This window comes from Chamaea fasciata, unplaced genomic scaffold, assembly GCF_029207755.1.
Source record: "Chamaea fasciata isolate MVZ Bird 193981 ecotype frontalis unplaced genomic scaffold, bChaFas1.0.hap1 SCAF_1, whole genome shotgun sequence".
NCBI classification, from domain to species: Eukaryota; Metazoa; Chordata; class Aves; order Passeriformes; family Sylviidae; genus Chamaea; species Chamaea fasciata.
In genome coordinates, this window is record NW_027094086.1 from 147,134,838 (window position 1) to 147,151,040 (window position 16,203).

The window sequence follows — 16,203 nt, forward strand, 5'->3', positions numbered from 1 at the left end:
AATATGGACTGCTCTGCATTGTCCTGTTACCTCATTTCCTCAATTTAAAAAAAAAAAAAGACATTAAATTGGTCAGAGAGCTTAGCTTAAGCTGCTGAATGTTTGTGGTTACATCGGGAGGAACAGGCTGGTCTGGTGGTTGCTTAGGACAACAAAATTAATGTCTCAAAAAATCAGTGTGCAGTGGCACTGGTTGCCATGAGCGTGTTGGTAGGGTGTCTGTGGGGATGTTTGTGGCAGACAGAAACTTGGAGATACATCCCTGAAGTGCTTTTTGTTCCATGACTGATGCCAGTTCTTTCCAAAAGGTGCTCCTCTGTCAGCATTGGTAGTTGCCATCTCCAAAGGTTTTATGCTGTGAGGATCTGCAGAACATTTATTACACCTCATACACAGGGACCCACTTCAGTCCAGAGCACGTCACAGCTTCAGTAGAGTGTCACTGAAACCCAAATCCACCACCATGGTGTGCTGCAGGAAAGGGGCTGGAGTAATCTAGAGTGCTACCAGCTTTTTATTCTGAAATTTACTTTCCCAGCAGGAAGTAAATTATTTGTTAGATAATTTTCTGAAGTGGCCCTGGAAATGGGACCACACATAAAAAGATGAAAACCAACCACACAAAGAACTTTCACATTGGGGCAGGAAGGAAGGAAGAAGTGGAAATCCTTTCTGTCCTGAGCACCTCCATCTGTTTTAACCTCAAGCATGTGAATCACCTTTTCTTCTCCCAGTGATCCAATTATCAGTTCATGCGAGAACATTGTGTTTGTCCTTTCAGGACATGAAGCTCAAACTCTATCGCTGAGTTAGATAAACCTCTTAATTTTTGTAAAACTGAAGTGAGGAATGGGTTCAGAAAGGTTAACCATGTCATAAGCTAGTGGATGCTGCTGGTGCTCACTTTTCTCTGGACAGTTCTGAAGCACTTGTCTGGGCAAGCTCTGGCTTGGAAGACCACAGCTAAAAATATCACAGACAGGTTAAGGGTAAGACATTTTGGGGGATACTGGCTGGACTGCCTTTCAGCTGGGATGTAGTCTAGAGTCTAGCACAACATCTGGATCATCATTGACTGGAGTAGATCTTGGACTTGGACTTGAGTAAGGAAACTCCATTCTGAAAATACACTGCTAATATCTCTTTGGTGGTAGGAATAAAGGAGTGTTCCTGTAGGCAGCCATATAGCACCGTACTGTGCTCCTGTCAATGTTAGGAGTTGCCCTGGATGACTCTTTGGACAGGATGCCTGTTAGGAATAAGTTTGTACAGAAGAAAGGGGAATAGTTATTATTCTTGCCTAAAAATAAGCACAGTATTGAGCTGCATAGTGCATTTAAATATAGTCCAGTCAGTGGTCACTTCCTTCCGTGACCTTGAAATCTAGCATTTGAAATGGTGTTTTCCAGGCAGCTGTAGGGGTTTTAATTTTCTCCTTCCAGATGCTTTCTGCTTCCCTTCTTCCTGCCCTAGAGCAAATAAACCAAATTAGCTCCTTTTCTACTGATGCTTGAGATGTTGTCAGTGTATTAGACAAAAACCTGACTTCACAGCGTAGCTTCAAATGCAGTGAAAGGCTGCACTGCATGGTTCAAGTCAGAAATATTTCTCTTACTGCTTTCCCAGAAACAGTGTCTGCTGATAACCTTTCAGTGAAAATCTGAACTGATGCTCTGAAGGTAGATAATCAGACTCTTAACACCTAGGAATGAATTCTGTATGGAAAAACCGTTCATAAAAAAGCTTTAGCTGAGGTGGGAGTCTGTTTATTACAATGTCTGTGTGCTGTCAAAGTTTCAGCAGGAGGTCCCCAGGGTCCTCCTGCTCCTTGTTAAATGGGCATATTTCAGAAGCGTCAGAGTGGAAAGCTGAGGGACTGAGAAATCTGTTTTCAAAAGCTGCTTTGCAATCAAGAGAGACAGTGGTCCTGGAGAAACAAATATCTTGAGCTGTACGTGGATGGAAATGTTTATTCTATTTTAGGACATTGTAGCTGGTATATTACGCCACGCTCATAGTGTTTTAATTCAAGTACTAGGAGAGGGTAAACCCAGGAGTATTTTGTAGCTGCAATTCCTCCATTTTTTTTTTTTTCTTCCAAAATAGCTGACAACTTGTGCATTCTTAAGAATTTGCTGCTAATAGCACACACAAATAGTAATTAACATATCCTAAAGTAAATAAAATTCTCTTTTTGGAATATATTACTGGTCTGCAGGGGAGAATTTTCTTTGGCAGGAGCACTACAGAGGTATCCAACAACAAGGGCAAGGTTGGAAGCTTTTCTGGAGTTGTTTGAGCCCTCAACCACTGTTTGTTGATCAAGATCCAAAGCTGCTCTTTGTCATACTTAATGCTGGTGTTGTGGCCAAATGATTTCTCAGGTTTCTTGGTGCTTCCTTACTGAATATTATTACCTTTATATCTGAATTTCACTAAACAATACTTGTTACTGTATATTCTGTTAAAAGGTGGTACCTCTGAGTAGAGTGTAGTCTTAACAAAAACCAACAAAGAACAGCCAGGAGGGGAGAAATGAAAACAGCATAGTTTTTTGAACAACCATTAATGATTTTTCCTTTACATGATAAATAAAGAGTTGTGGTTGTACCTGCTTGTTCTAAACTGATATACTCCTGCATTTTGCAAATGTGGCTGCAGAGCCTGGTGTGGAAGAGTGATTCTTGCTGATAAATCAATGGAAGTATTAGTAGATCTAATATTAGGTCTATCAGGTCTCATTAGACCTGCCATAGCAAAGCACAATTTTGCCCAGGTCCATGTGGGGAGTCGACTCAAAGATTGGGACTGGGACCCTTGTCCACCACCCCTGTTCTCACTGGAAACTGTGTAAAGGCTCAAAAGTACTAGAAAAGGAAGAAAAAGACGTTTTATGAAACACATAAGAATGTGCTTTGAATTACTGAATGTTGCCAAGAAACAGATTTCAGTCTCCAACCTTCAAAACAGATGATCCTGCTGTTTATGGGATGTGTTCCTGTTCAGAAGCTGCTCTGGTGCTGACAACTGGAGGGAGGTGGTTGGGCACTTGCCGGGGGATTTCTGTCAGCTCAAAAGCCTTTTTGGACTTTTGTTACCCAATGCGGCACTATAACACAGTGATTAAAACCGTCACTATATAAATGTGGTGTTTGAGGTATGGAATTGGTCCTTCCAGGAGGTTTTCAAGATGTAACTGGGCAGGGTGCTGGATAATCTCATCTAGGCTCCCTTTCCATGAAAGGGTGATCTTCTTCAACTTGGGCTATTCTGTGTCTTGGGGAAAGTTGGATCAAATTGGTTGATCTTTTGAACTGATATGACATAATTAACATTCTGATTGCCATCTTAATTATTTTTTCAGCATAATTCATAGAATCTCCTCAAAACAGGTTTGGATCTTCTGGTGCTGCACCCAATGGAATTTGGGGTGTTCTGGGCAGGTTTGGAAGCCCAGATGTCTGTGGAGGACGACTTAAGTGTGAGGAATCAAACAAGTGATGCTTTGTGTGTAGGTTGTAATTGTTGCTGCTATTTTATTTCTGTGTTTAAGTCAATATTGTGTCAAATGTACAAAGTTTAAAAAAAGATCATTTCTTTTTCTTCCAGTTCTACAAAATGCTGAAAGTATTAAAAAAAAAAAAAAAAAAAAAAAAAAAAAAAAAAAAAAAAAAAAAAAACCAAAAAACTCTTCCTAAACAAACCTAGTCAAGATATGGTTGAGAGAAAAGACCCATCAGCCTTCAGGGCTTGCTGGAATTTATCTACTGGGAATAGAATGTGGGTACCCTGCCAACCTCAACCACAAAGTCATCCTTCACCATTAAAATATAGATGTAACAGGGAGGCCATGGAAAGTGGGAAGAACTAAAAATATTCACCTGCCACAGTAGTTTTCATGCATGTGTCTGTATTTATACATACGTGTGTGTGTGTGTGTGTGTGTATTTTTTCAGATAGATGTACATATATTCACACACATTATTACTCTTATTAACCAGAGTCACAGTAGGAAGAAAATTATTTGAGTGACAGTTTACACCCTTTTTTTTTTGTAAGGTGTAAAAGTTACAGCCTTTAAAAGACTTCCCCTTTTAAATTATTTTGTGAACCTGTTAAATGAAAAAAGCCTGTTTTATATACATGGCTCAGTGATTGCTTTGTGTGCAACTTGTCTTACCTTTAAAAAACCTAACCCAAGAAAACAAAAAGCAAAATTAAAACCAGAATACTGCAGAAATTGGCATAAGTGTTTCTTCTGATGTGATAATTTGTATTTGATTTTTTAAATTTTTGTTGATTCTTTATTAGTGGGGTTCTTTGAAATCAAATTGCTTGAAAATCACTTTACTTTAGGCAAATTTTGTGTCCATGATGTATTTAAGGTGCTGCTGTCTGCAGTGAGAGACTTTGAGAGCACACTTCTCTTTCCGGTGTGAGAAATATTTTAAATAATTATTTACATGGCCAAATTAGGAAGTAAAACCTAAACTTGTATATGCTCTTACTTGAGTGGGTTGGTTGGTATTTTGAGGTTTTTTGGGGTTTTTTTGTAAATAAGTCCCTGTGGTGGTAATAAAATATTTGATCTTAAAATAACTTCACTCTCACTGGGTGCATCCTATATCCAGAATGGTGCTTAAATAAACCCTGGACTCTTATCATAGATGGCATTTATTTCAGAGCTCATCACCACAGGGCTTCCACTGTGCTTGTGGATGCCACAATGGAACAGTGGGGCTTTGCCTCAAAGAAGCATTTCGGGAAGGGGATGTGGCTCTGCTGGGAGGGTCCCTGAGCTGCAGCACCAGCAGAGGGAAACTGGTGCCAGCAGCCCTGTGTGACGTGTCTGCTCTGGCTCCAGCCCTGTGTGACATGTCTGCTCTGACATCAGCCACGTGTGACCAGATGTCCACAAAGCAAGTGCATAATTACAGTTAAAGGACCTAAAGGGAAGAGAGCAGCTATTCGTCCCTTTGTTGTACAAAAACCTATCACAGTATGGGAAAAAGACCTACTATCACAATGAGGAATAAAATAAAAGCAGATTTTTAATTGGAGTAATTTACTATATTTAGGTCTGAATAATGTTATTATATTATTTTAATGTACTGTTAATGTTAAGATTAATTTATGTTAAATTTAAATATGGTCTAGTTTAAGTTTAGGTTAAATTTAAATATCGCTCAGTTTAAATTATATTAAGTTCTGTTAAGTTTGGACCCTATTAAGTTTAGGTTAAATTTAAGCTTAAATTTTGTAAAGTTTAAGTGATAATATTGTTCATGCTCATCCTTGTTCATGCACATAAAGCTCGTCCTTTAACTGTAATCAACGTGTCTGTTCTGACACCAGCCTTGTGGAGCATCTTCCCGGAGAGCTGGGCAACCACCCGTGCTGTGGGAGTGGATGAGCCAGCTCTCCGGGAAATGGTCCGTCTGTATTCCAGAAATCCCTGTGATCATCCCTAGTTACAGTGTGAAAGTCTGACTGCTCATTCCAATAGGAACCAGCATAGTACTGGGGATGTAACTATTCCTAGGCCGTTCATGCCAGTCTGCAAGTGTTGATGTGGCTCGTACCCGTTACATTCAGCCCCAACTGCTGCCTGTCTCTAAATTAAATCGAGCGGATAAACTCATTTACTTCTTTTTTGGTTAAGCTGACAAATTCTTTCTGGTGAATTTGTAACTCGGTGTCAGGTTTCTGCATCACGATGTATTTAAAAGTATTTCTTTTCTGGCAGTGCTGACCTACTTTAAATGCTGCAAGGTGCTCTTACCTCCTTTTTTTTTTTTTTTTTTTCCTAACAGCCGGTTGATTCCAGCAGAGATCTTTGTACTTCAGCTTCTAAACCTTTGATAACATTTTGACTGTTCATTCCTGTATGTAGGCAGCCACTTTATCCTTTTCTAGGTGGGCCCTTGCTTCAATTCAAAGTTAATGGTTACTATTTATTGCACATCTACAAAAGGTAAAACCTACATAGAGCAAAGTTGCTACGTGCACAGAGTGCCTTAGAAAGCCCAGAATCCCTGACCTGAAGAACATATTGTCCCTAGCCAGGCTGTACAAAGGTGTGAGGATGTGGGTAATTCACCTGGGCCCTGCAGGCACGGGGACAACTTCAATGAAATAATTCAACATCCACCACAACAGTCGAAGCTAAGTCATGAGGTTCAAAGAAAATAAAACTTGCTATGAGCGTGCAAGAGCATCTTAATTCCTGGATAGGTGTGCTGTGATGTTATTGTAGCAGGATGTTTTCTTTTGGGTCAATAATTAGTGCTCTCCTGAGGGCTGCAGATGTGCTGTAGCATTATATGTTCTCCACCACAATCTCTAAGCCAGTCTTCAAGTGTTACAGACTGCTCAGGTGTAGCTGGGTTTATGTGCAGCTAATTACCATCACCTTTTTCTCCTTCCTGCCTCATTTTTTTACCCTGGCTTTTTTGGCACTGACTCCCCTATCCCTGTTGCTGCCACAGCCCCCAGAGCAGTGCGTGTTGCCAGGGGTGGGAGCACAGAGCAGCCCAAAGGCAGAGATCAAGGAGGCAGCAGCAGAGCTGAGGCATCTCCGTTCATCCATGTGTCCACTGCTGTGTCCTCGTGGAAGTGCTGGTCCTTAGAGATCCCACTCTGGGACCAGCGAAGCTGAAAGGAACATTGCAGAATTCACGTTTTTATAGATCCCAATAGCCTTTGCACGCAGATATAAAAGGATTTTATGCTGAAACGCCTGGTTGGAGTTCTTACCCATAACCCACCAGATCCTACTTCCCTGTGGTTTTCTCCCATTTCTGGATGCTGCAGTAGTATTCTTCTATTGTCTCGTGGCACAGTTTCTGGCCCACAAAGGGTGTTTCTCATCCAGGCTTTTAAGGGATACAGCAGAAGCAAGGTAAGATTCATCCTGTGTCCTTCAAAACTTTTAAAATTCAGTGCTTTTGTAGAGAACAAAGGCAATGGGGGCTCTGAGCTAGTCCACAGTGTTTAAATCTGGTCATCCTGAATCACCAATTGCTGCTGATTCACAAACCTCCCAGAGCATCACTGATACCAGTGTGGCAGCCTTGAGCAAAGCTGAATGAGGCACCACCGAGTTGCCACCAAGTTCTTGACATTAATTTTGCTCTCTGGTTTATTCATCCTCAGACACCAGGACACCTATGAGGGGTTTCACCCACACCACAGAGGATTATAGTCCAAAGTGTTGGTCCCTCACTCGCTGAGTTATTGAACACTGTGTCCCAGCTCAGACTTTGTAATTCTCCCCAGGCACCCAGAGACCTCCACTGCCCCCAGACACAGCACAGCTCTGCACTGGCACCTCTCCAGAAATGTCTCCACCCTCTTCCTCCCCACCATGACATAGGAAAGAGGCTCCAGCCCTCCATCTGTGAGACCTAGACAAGTGGGAAGGGCAGTGGTGTCCATGTGGAGCAGGCACAAGGCTGCTGTTGTGCAGCCTCCAGTGCTGCCTTTGTATGAACACCTCATCATTTCAATGTCATTTGCATCTGGATATATATGCAAATACAGAGGGAAAAACCCCTCTGTGTGAGTCCTGCTGAAGAACTCGATTTGAGAAAAATCCTGCTTTTGGTCCCTGAGCTGGCTGAGGCATCTCTGGTGCAGTGTGATCCATCTTCATTGCAGAGGCTGGCAGGGTGCTCCCTCCCCCGGGAGAGATGGGTGATTGCTCACTGGGGTTTGATGTTTCTCACATGGATGTTCTCCTTCTGGCTTGTCAGCAGTGAGTCAGGAATCTCAGCTACTTGGTTCATTGCCTGGTAGATCATGCTGAAAGATTGCAAGGAAAAGTTTGTGGCTGTTGGAGATGAAAAAAGGAATAAACTGTGGATTTTATTTGTCATGGGATATTTTTCTCTGCTCCTCTCTCTTTCCATTTTCTACAATCTCCATCACCCTGCATTGCAGTTTTGCCTGATTTGGGCGGGGTGGACTCTGCAGTTCATCCCTGCCTTACTCTTGGGGCTAAATGTTTCAGTCTTTTTCTTGTAGTCCCTTTTCCAATTCTTGCAGATCACAGCTGCCCTTTGCCTGGCATCAACTCTTGAGAGACTACTTTGCATGTTCTGCTAAGAGCAGGTGTGTTTTGTGGTGCAGTTTAGGATTTTTTTCTCCCCATTTCATCTTCCTCTTGAGCTCTGCTGCTCTCCCAGCTGCTGCTGTGGCTTTCCGTGCCCTTCAAGGAGTTGCTTCTCTCATCTGAGCATTGCCCAGGTGCTTTGGCTTCTTGGCTGGAGGCTGCACATCTGTCTTGCATGTTGCTTTTGGTTGCTGCTCGTGCTCAGTAGGAGTGGGCATAGGGCAACCATGAATATGATGGCTGGGTTAGCTGTAAAAAATATGAAAAATGTTTCTTAATTACACACTGGACAAAAGCCCTGCCCTTCCATGCAGAACTCTGGCTCACCATGCACTTCAGTAATTGCTGTATCTGCTGTTCTCTGAAGTGATATCTTCACAGACAGAAGGCCCATTGATTTCAGGGCACTGTTTGCCTTGTAAGAATAAGGAAACTGTAATGGAAGCTGGCCCCATGAACTCATCTAATTTATGTAGTACTTACAAACCCACCATATCTTGGTGGGAAATTATGGACTATAAATAAAAACAACCAATAGCCAGACATTTTCAGTCTCCTCTGGGAAATTGTGGAAGGTTGCTGTACTGCCAGATAGAAATTTATGATACTTTAGGCTTGCATTTGGACCAAAAGGATGAAATAGAGTTGGTGTTTTGGAACAGTTCAAGGAAATTGTGCAGGAACTATGTGCAGTCAAATCTGAAGCTGATTGAGGGGTTCTGGTTCTGAATTTTTTGAAGACCAAACTCTTCAAATGGAAAAATAAACCAGTACAGCAATGGCTGTTTCAGTTGGGCAAGGAATTCTGTACCTTTATGCTGGTGAAAATGTGACAGTCAGAAATCTGCTTTGCTCAGAGTTTGGTCTTTGGGCTTTGAGTGAGTGTGTGATTCACAGTCCAAGGCACAAGCAGGTTTTGGTGGTTTGTTTTCCCTCCAGTGTTGCTGCCTGGTAAAGTGTGAGAATCCTACAGTCAGTCCAAATATGTGAGTGATCTAGAAGTGCTTAAAAGGAACTTTGTTTTGAAGCCATGTATTTATAAAATGAATAATGACTGCTGAACTTGAGATGCAAGGACTTAAAAATTGGGGGAAAAAAATTGAAAATGTCTGAAAAATTTATTGTCATGGAAAGTTGATTATATAAAGCATTTTCTGGAACCTCCTGAATTGTCCTTAATATGTAAGGAAGCAAGGAAATGGCTGGAGTTTTGCATCCCTGTTCATAGAGACTCCTAGAACTTGTTGGTAAAGTATGGTTGAAAACTTTTATCAAATAACTTTATTTGTGTGACTTCCCATATTGCACCATCTTGTGCTAGATGATGTGCAGTAACTCACTGCTGCTTTTAGTCACTGAGCCTCAGCATCTCTGATAGAGCACAAGCACTGGAAATCCCAGTGTGAAACAAGGTATTTATTCAGAAATTAGTCGGTTTCTCTCAGATCTTCACCACTTGCTTACACAGCCACATATGAGCCCAGGTATTCAGTATGGGAATATTTAATAAAGAATATATAAATATTTACATAAATGTGATTTGGACACCTCAGGCCTGTAGGTTCAAGAATCACTTGGGCTTTTTTGGCAGGACACATCAACATAAATGTGAGTAGTCATTAAATAATGGTAAGAAATGATAGCAATGAAACCTCCCTGCCTATTTTTCATCCCAGAAGGGTGAAAGAAAATGGCAAATTATTCAGTGTTTTTAGTGGTTGTCAGAAACTGGACAGAATCCAAAATCTACTTCAGCAAATATTTATGAAATGGTATCTAAACCATTAACTGTTCTGCTTATCTGAAATGTAGTTGTGCAATCTGTTTTGTATTCCTTATCCAAAGGTGGGGGAGGAAAAGACATGTTTTTGAGGTAGAATTTGTGCCAGTCTGACTTTGAGACCAGAAACAGTTTTTAGATTTTATTTTTTTTTAGGCATCTTAATTGGTCTGGGTGATTCTTGACATTGGCTACGTCCAACTGAGCCCTGTGAGTGATTTGAAATAGATGATTTATGGATATGGGACATTTTCCTGGCTGTTAATGCCACTTTTTATTTGATCTGATTGCTAATCAGAATAATCCTTAGAAGTTAACTATACAGAGAAACATTTGACCTGAACTGTGCTTTGCAGGAGAACCCTTTTTATTCCAACATGAATCCAATCTTCCCTTTTACCCTCTCTAGGTCACCCACAGATTTCTTCCTTTCTCCTACAGCTCAGTGAGGAGAGACAAAATGTGTTTTGCTTGCTCCAGCTGGTTGACTGGTTTCTCTCGTACCCCCTAAACAGAATTTGAGAGAAAGCTTGTTTATTTTCCTAAACTATTTGTACATTCTGCATGCATAAAATATTCATTTAGCTGGGGAAAAATCTTCTAAACACCAAATATTTGTGCATGTTTGTGTTAAAAAAGGATGCCAGTTATCTTGTCTCGAAAGGATTCAAGTAATAGCTGCCATTTGTGAGTGAACACTATGTACCATTTTCAGCTTTTTTTGCTCCCAAGGGGCTTGTGTTATCAGAGGCACCTAGCAAATCCAAGGAAGGGAGAGCATGGATGGTTCCTAGGAGGTGCTGTCTGCCTGGCACACGAGGGGTGTCACCAGGACCTCATCTCTTTTTCTACTGAAGAAAAGGTACTGCCCAGCCTCAGCGGTGTTTATTATTTGACGTAGACAGAATTGAGGTCAGTGTTGTCTCTGTCCCTCTTGCAAAAGGGTACAGCATCCTCCAGTGAACGGGATAAATAAACTGAGAGTGATGTGTAAGCCAAGTCCACTCCACTGATCTAATGGTTTAGTGACCTGGAGTCTTTAGTTAAAGCAAACCTTCCATCTTGGGGAGTTTTTCGACAGATCATCACAAATGGTATTTTGAGATGACCAGGAAAGGATTAGCAATGCTCCATGGCTCAGGATCTGGCTACCTATTTCTCCAGAGATGTGTCTCCAGAATGCATTGCACAGTATTTTGGTGCCTCTGTTCAAGTATTAGAAGCTGCAGGGATGAGCTTTCTGCCTTCTGCTTTCTTTTGCTTTGTTCTAGCTGAGGTGTCCTCAGCTGAGCCAACCTTCGATAGCATCTTGGCCAAGGATACGTCCCCATGGCCTGGGGAACAATTTCACTGCCGGTAAAGGACACTGTGAGATTGGCTGGAGTGATTAAAGCTGAATGTGGTTATAAAAGAGGGATTCATCTTGATGAAGAAGAAAACTCAAATCCCCACCATCCTTCAGCTCCTACTGGGCACATTTGCATTGCTCTGCTAAGCACTTGCTCTTGTGGTGCCCTTTAAAAATAACTATTATCTTTTCTTTTTTTTTTTTTTTTTGTGGTGATACTTTTTATGGTTATACTTTGTGCTCAGGCACTTTATTTTCCCAGTGTGGTCCTTATAATAAATTAAAAAGTCAGCCAAGTCATCCCCTGTTCATGCTGCAGATGGGAAAACTTAAGCCCAGAGAAATAATGTGACTTTTGTGCAGCTACAATGAGGAGCTGTCGTTAAGTGGGGAATAGGGCTGTTATGGAGCAGCAGAGACTCCAGCCTTGAAAATGCATTGACTGCTCTGTGCTGCCTTCCCCAAGGTATTTGATACTGATGCAGACGCAGCCTCAGTCACCTGAAACTTCTATTGAAAGCGGGATCTTTTTTTCCCCCTTCAGAGGGCATTAAAAACGCCTGCGGCTATTTGAACCCTCCGGCTTCCCCTGTGCACCCCGAACATCTCCCTAAACGCACCCAAACCGATGCTTAATGACCTGTCCGAGCCCCGGGGCGGGTTCATGTGGCAGCTCCTGCAGCCGGGGAATCGAACCTGGCCGCGATGCCCGAAGCGCTTTTGGCACGGAGCCCGCGGGGAGCCGCGGAGAAAGAAACCCGCCCGCCTTCCTTCTCCTGCGGTCCCCGGCGCTGCTGCCATCCCCATCCCCATCCCCGCGCCGTGCCGCGATGGGAGGCACGAACACACCCAGCCCTGGTCCCCATCTGTTGCAGCATCGGCTCCAGTAGCAGAGCCCGAGATGTTTCAATGCGCTTGCCTTTAGGGAAAAGCTTTCAATGCAGTTCTTCGATGGACGTTTCCAGCCAGACTGCAGGATTTTTCAGAGCTGTAAGTCAGAGCGGGGGCTCGATTGTCCCTGGGTTTCTCCGGATTTGATTATTTTTGTTATTAAATTAATTTATCTAAGCAGGGGGAAATAGGGTTTGCATTCATTTAGGTGGATGCCCGAGTGCACTGCAAGAGTCTGCCAAGAGGCAGGAATTCTTCAGGCTGTGTAAGAAATGCATGGTTCTTAGGTATTTTGGTTTTTTTTTTTTCATTGTGTTTTGTCTCTTTTGTATGCATGACTGGCACGGGGCTGTTGTCCTGTTTTTAGAGCGTTTAATTATAATAGATACTCCAAGGCTGAACAAAATGTTCTTTTATCTAGTTAAAGAATGTAGCTTGGGTTTGGGGCCGGTTTTGGTGGTTGTTTTTTTTTTTCCCTTGCATAACTTTTCGTTAATGTTTTGGAAAGAGAGATTATCATTTGGGGGGTGTTCATTTATTTTCAGCCTAAAACCATCTGGTCTCTGCATCCTGCAATGCTTGGTTTCTCCTACTGCTCATCTCAGAGCCTCCTGAACTGCTGAGCAACTAATTGCCATGTCTAGTCACTGCAACCCCAAATCACAGGTTTTCAGGAACTGCTGTTTTGCTTAATGATTTTAATTTGATATTTGATGAGGTTTGTCAGGATAAAGAGGTGTATTACTGGCTTCATGTGTTCCTGCTTGCATTTTTTTCCCTTTCTACTACCAGAATTAGTGCTGAACACATGCAATTTGCACTGCAATTAATGGATCTGTGAGATAATGAACGTCCAAAACGGATGAGGCGGCTCCATCCTGGGATCAGAGCCTGAAGGGTTTCAAGATCTTCTGTTAGTGGTGTGATGGTGAATAGCAAATGAAATTTAATCCAGTATAAGATGCAGGGTATTTTGCCAGCATCTTGTGTGTTTTGTTTGTTGTTCACTGTTACGGGCCACGGGAGAGATGAGGGTGTTAACCTCTGGGGAAGAGATTTCACCCTCTGCCGTGAGTGCAGGAGAGGCTGGAAAGCAGAGGCGGTGCTGACTTTGAGCAGCCCTGGGAGGTGTGAGGAAACTGGAGCTGCTGCAGTTGGGAGCCTGGGGGGCAGGATTATTTGATGGAAGAGGGAATGATGGGCAGCAGGATGAAACGGATCCTGCTGACAAGGGGCCAGCCCTCAATTCAAAGGGAGGCAGTGGGAAACCCAGAAAAAGAAGACTCGGTTGTACTTCAATTTAGTACATTTTCATGAGTGGAATACCAAGGTATTGATTTTTTAAAAAATGCCCCAGTTTGAAATAAGCAAAAAAGCTCACCTACCCCCCCCCCCCCAATCCACCCCATCAATCTGTGCAAGGATGTCTGACATTCATCAAGAAGAAACTAGGAGAATTAAATGCAATATTGATGCAAATCTTTAAAAGCAAAACACAGAGTTGATGGAAATCACCTGTAACCAGAGTTTGCTTCAGGCAGCCAAGAGCCATCGGGTTTCCATCAGGAGGAGAAAATCCTGCTGTCATTTCAGCCTGTTTGGCCACCCAAGTAGGGGCAGTCACAAGCTGATTTGAAGACAAGAAATATTTGGTCATCCTAAATTTAAAATAAATGGCAGTGAAAAAACTGTAAGACCTTGTTACCGTGTCTTTATGCTCATATGATTATATTTGTTTCCCCTATGCATTGCCCTGTATGAGACCGTGTTCTATATGTGTGTAAAAATAGTGATGCCCTGTGAGTTGAACATCTGGGAGGACATAGTCACCAGGGCAGTTTGTTTCTGCTTCTCAGTGTAGGTGCCAGTGCCTTTGCTTTTAGAATTGATGGATATTTTGATAAAGTTACCCTTTCTATGCTGGTTTGAGGGACACTTTCCTAATAGGTATTTGATGACTTCTAGTGCCTGATTGTGGTTCTAACTCCAATTTCCATTTCTAATAAACCTCAAAATAAGTGTTAATAAACCTTGGGTGTAATGTACACCAATAGTTGTACAGCTGTTCAGTACATATGGATAGAAATTAATGTTCCTGATGAGAAAAAAATACCCAATATTTTTAGGGCCATATTACTGGCGTGAACTTAATTTTTGGCAGTAATGAAAAAATAACATTGTTATTCTGAATCAAAATTTCCTGCTTGTGGATTTAATTTATCTTGAAGGAAATAGAAAAAAGAAAAAAGAAATAAGAGGAAAAAAAAAAAAGAAAAAAAGCTTTACTGTGTTTTACTTTGGGTTTGTTTTTTTTTTTTCCTTCTTGGGTGCTCATTAATTTCATGGGAGGTTTTCAGTGATGTTCCTTGGCAGAGTGGTTGTCCATGCCAGGCTGAGCTGTAGGCAGGGGCTCTCCCAGTGCCTTGGTTTGGTAATTCCAGTGTGAGCTTTATTTTTTTGTGACAAATGGGTTTGGACTGTCTGCCACATGGCTTGGAGCAACAACCAGTTCTAAAATGTCCTCTCCCATGCCAGGCTCATACTCTGCCCATCTGTCACTGTGGCCGGGGTGTCCTGCTAAGTTGGGAATGTTTCCCATACTCTCCAAGCAGGATCAAATGCTTCTCAACACATTTTGATGCATAAACTGTCAGCCAAATCAAGTGCAGATTTGCCTGTTTCAGCTCACCAAGGCCTGCTGGGTTTCAAAGCCATTGCAGAGGGCAGAAAGGACTTTTGGTGTATGTGGATAATGAGCTTAAGTTTTCAGTTGGGTTTCCCTGAGCGTGTGTTTGCTTGTGCTTTCTCCACAGCATGTTCAGATTGGTCGATTGTAATTGTGGTGCTTAAATGGACTCATAAAGAATAATAAGATGGCTAAAATCAGAAGACTCCTGCTAAAAGGGTCGGAATTTGATATGGCTTGTTTGTAAGGTTTTCTTCCCTGCACTGGATGTAAACTAGGAACTATTTCTGAAAAGAAAGAAAAAAAAGAAGTCATAGTCCTTGAAAGGAGCCTGAAGTTTACTTGGGGAAACATCTTCCTCAAAATTTTAGTACTGCATGTACAATAATTAGAAAAAAAACCCTGGGTATGTGTCATTTCTTCCCTTTCCATATGAGGATTATTTCCAAACTGGACCCACTGCAAAATTTTATTTTCAGTGGTGGTTATTTCTGGTGTGAGTGAGTAATCTCTTTGTTGTGTTCTTCTGTTTGTCTCATTGTTCAAAAGATTTTCCAGATGGGCAAGTATTTGATCCATATTTCTTCCAGAGATGGTCACTGGTGTCTTCTAACACCTTCTTCCAAGCAGAACTGTGATGCTCTTTGAAGCACATCCCTTGAGACAGAGTTTAACAAATGACCAGGGCTTGGTGTGTGTGGGCCTGGAAGTGTAAGATTTACTATCCCTTGGACATTGCCAATTCTCTTTACAAACATGCTTTTTCTCAGAAGTTCTATTGCTGGCCTGTTTTCTTAAAATTGAAATTCTGTGATTTTTCAGTTGGACACAGCGGTTCCTTCGTCTCACTCCACTGGGCACTCACCCCATCAGAGAATTAACCCTGTTTTCTACACAGCAGCCAAAGCTGTGCAAAGAAAATGTCATCTCAGTAACACTTGGAAATGCCCCCAGAGCCTGGGGCCTCATTGTGCTCCCAGTGCAGGGATGCCTGGAGAGTGTCTCAACAGCGAGGAAAGCCGGGATTGAAACTGGGCTGAAATGATCCCGGCTGGGTCCTGCAGCCCAAGGAGCTGGGAGCTGGCTCTGCCGGGGTCCTGCAGCCCAACAAGGGGGCTGGGAGCTGGGAGCTGGCTCTGCCGGGGTCCTGCAGCCCAACAAGGGAGCTGGGAGCTGGGAGCCGGCTCTGCCGGGGTCCTGCAGCCCAACAAGGGGGCTGGGAGCTGGCTCTGCCGGGGTCCTGCAGCCCAACAAGGGGGCTGGGAGCTGGGAGCCGGCTCTGCCGGGGTCCTGCAGCCCAACAAGGGGGCTGGGAGCTGGGAGCTGGCTCTGCCGGGGTCCTGCAGCCCAACAAGGGAGCTGGGAGCTGGCTCTGCCGGGGTCCT

At 42.7% G+C, this 16,203-nt stretch overlaps 1 protein-coding gene across 3 annotated transcripts in view; it reads left to right on the forward strand.

The window, feature by feature from the left end:
- Nucleotides 1-16,203, forward strand: part of PRKAG2 (protein kinase AMP-activated non-catalytic subunit gamma 2) — a 211,409-nt gene that overhangs the window by 40,033 nt on the left and 155,173 nt on the right. The window contains exon 1 of one of the 3 annotated variants that reach the window (XM_066201176.1): nucleotides 12,150-12,231. The exons of the other annotated variants lie outside the window; for them this stretch is intronic. Within the exon in view, the coding sequence (XP_066057273.1) occupies nucleotides 12,151-12,231 (81 nt within the window). The 5' untranslated portion in view covers nucleotide 12,150. Of the gene's footprint in view, nucleotides 1-12,149; nucleotides 12,232-16,203 lie in introns of those variants that run through there. 3 annotated transcript variants of the gene reach the window in all.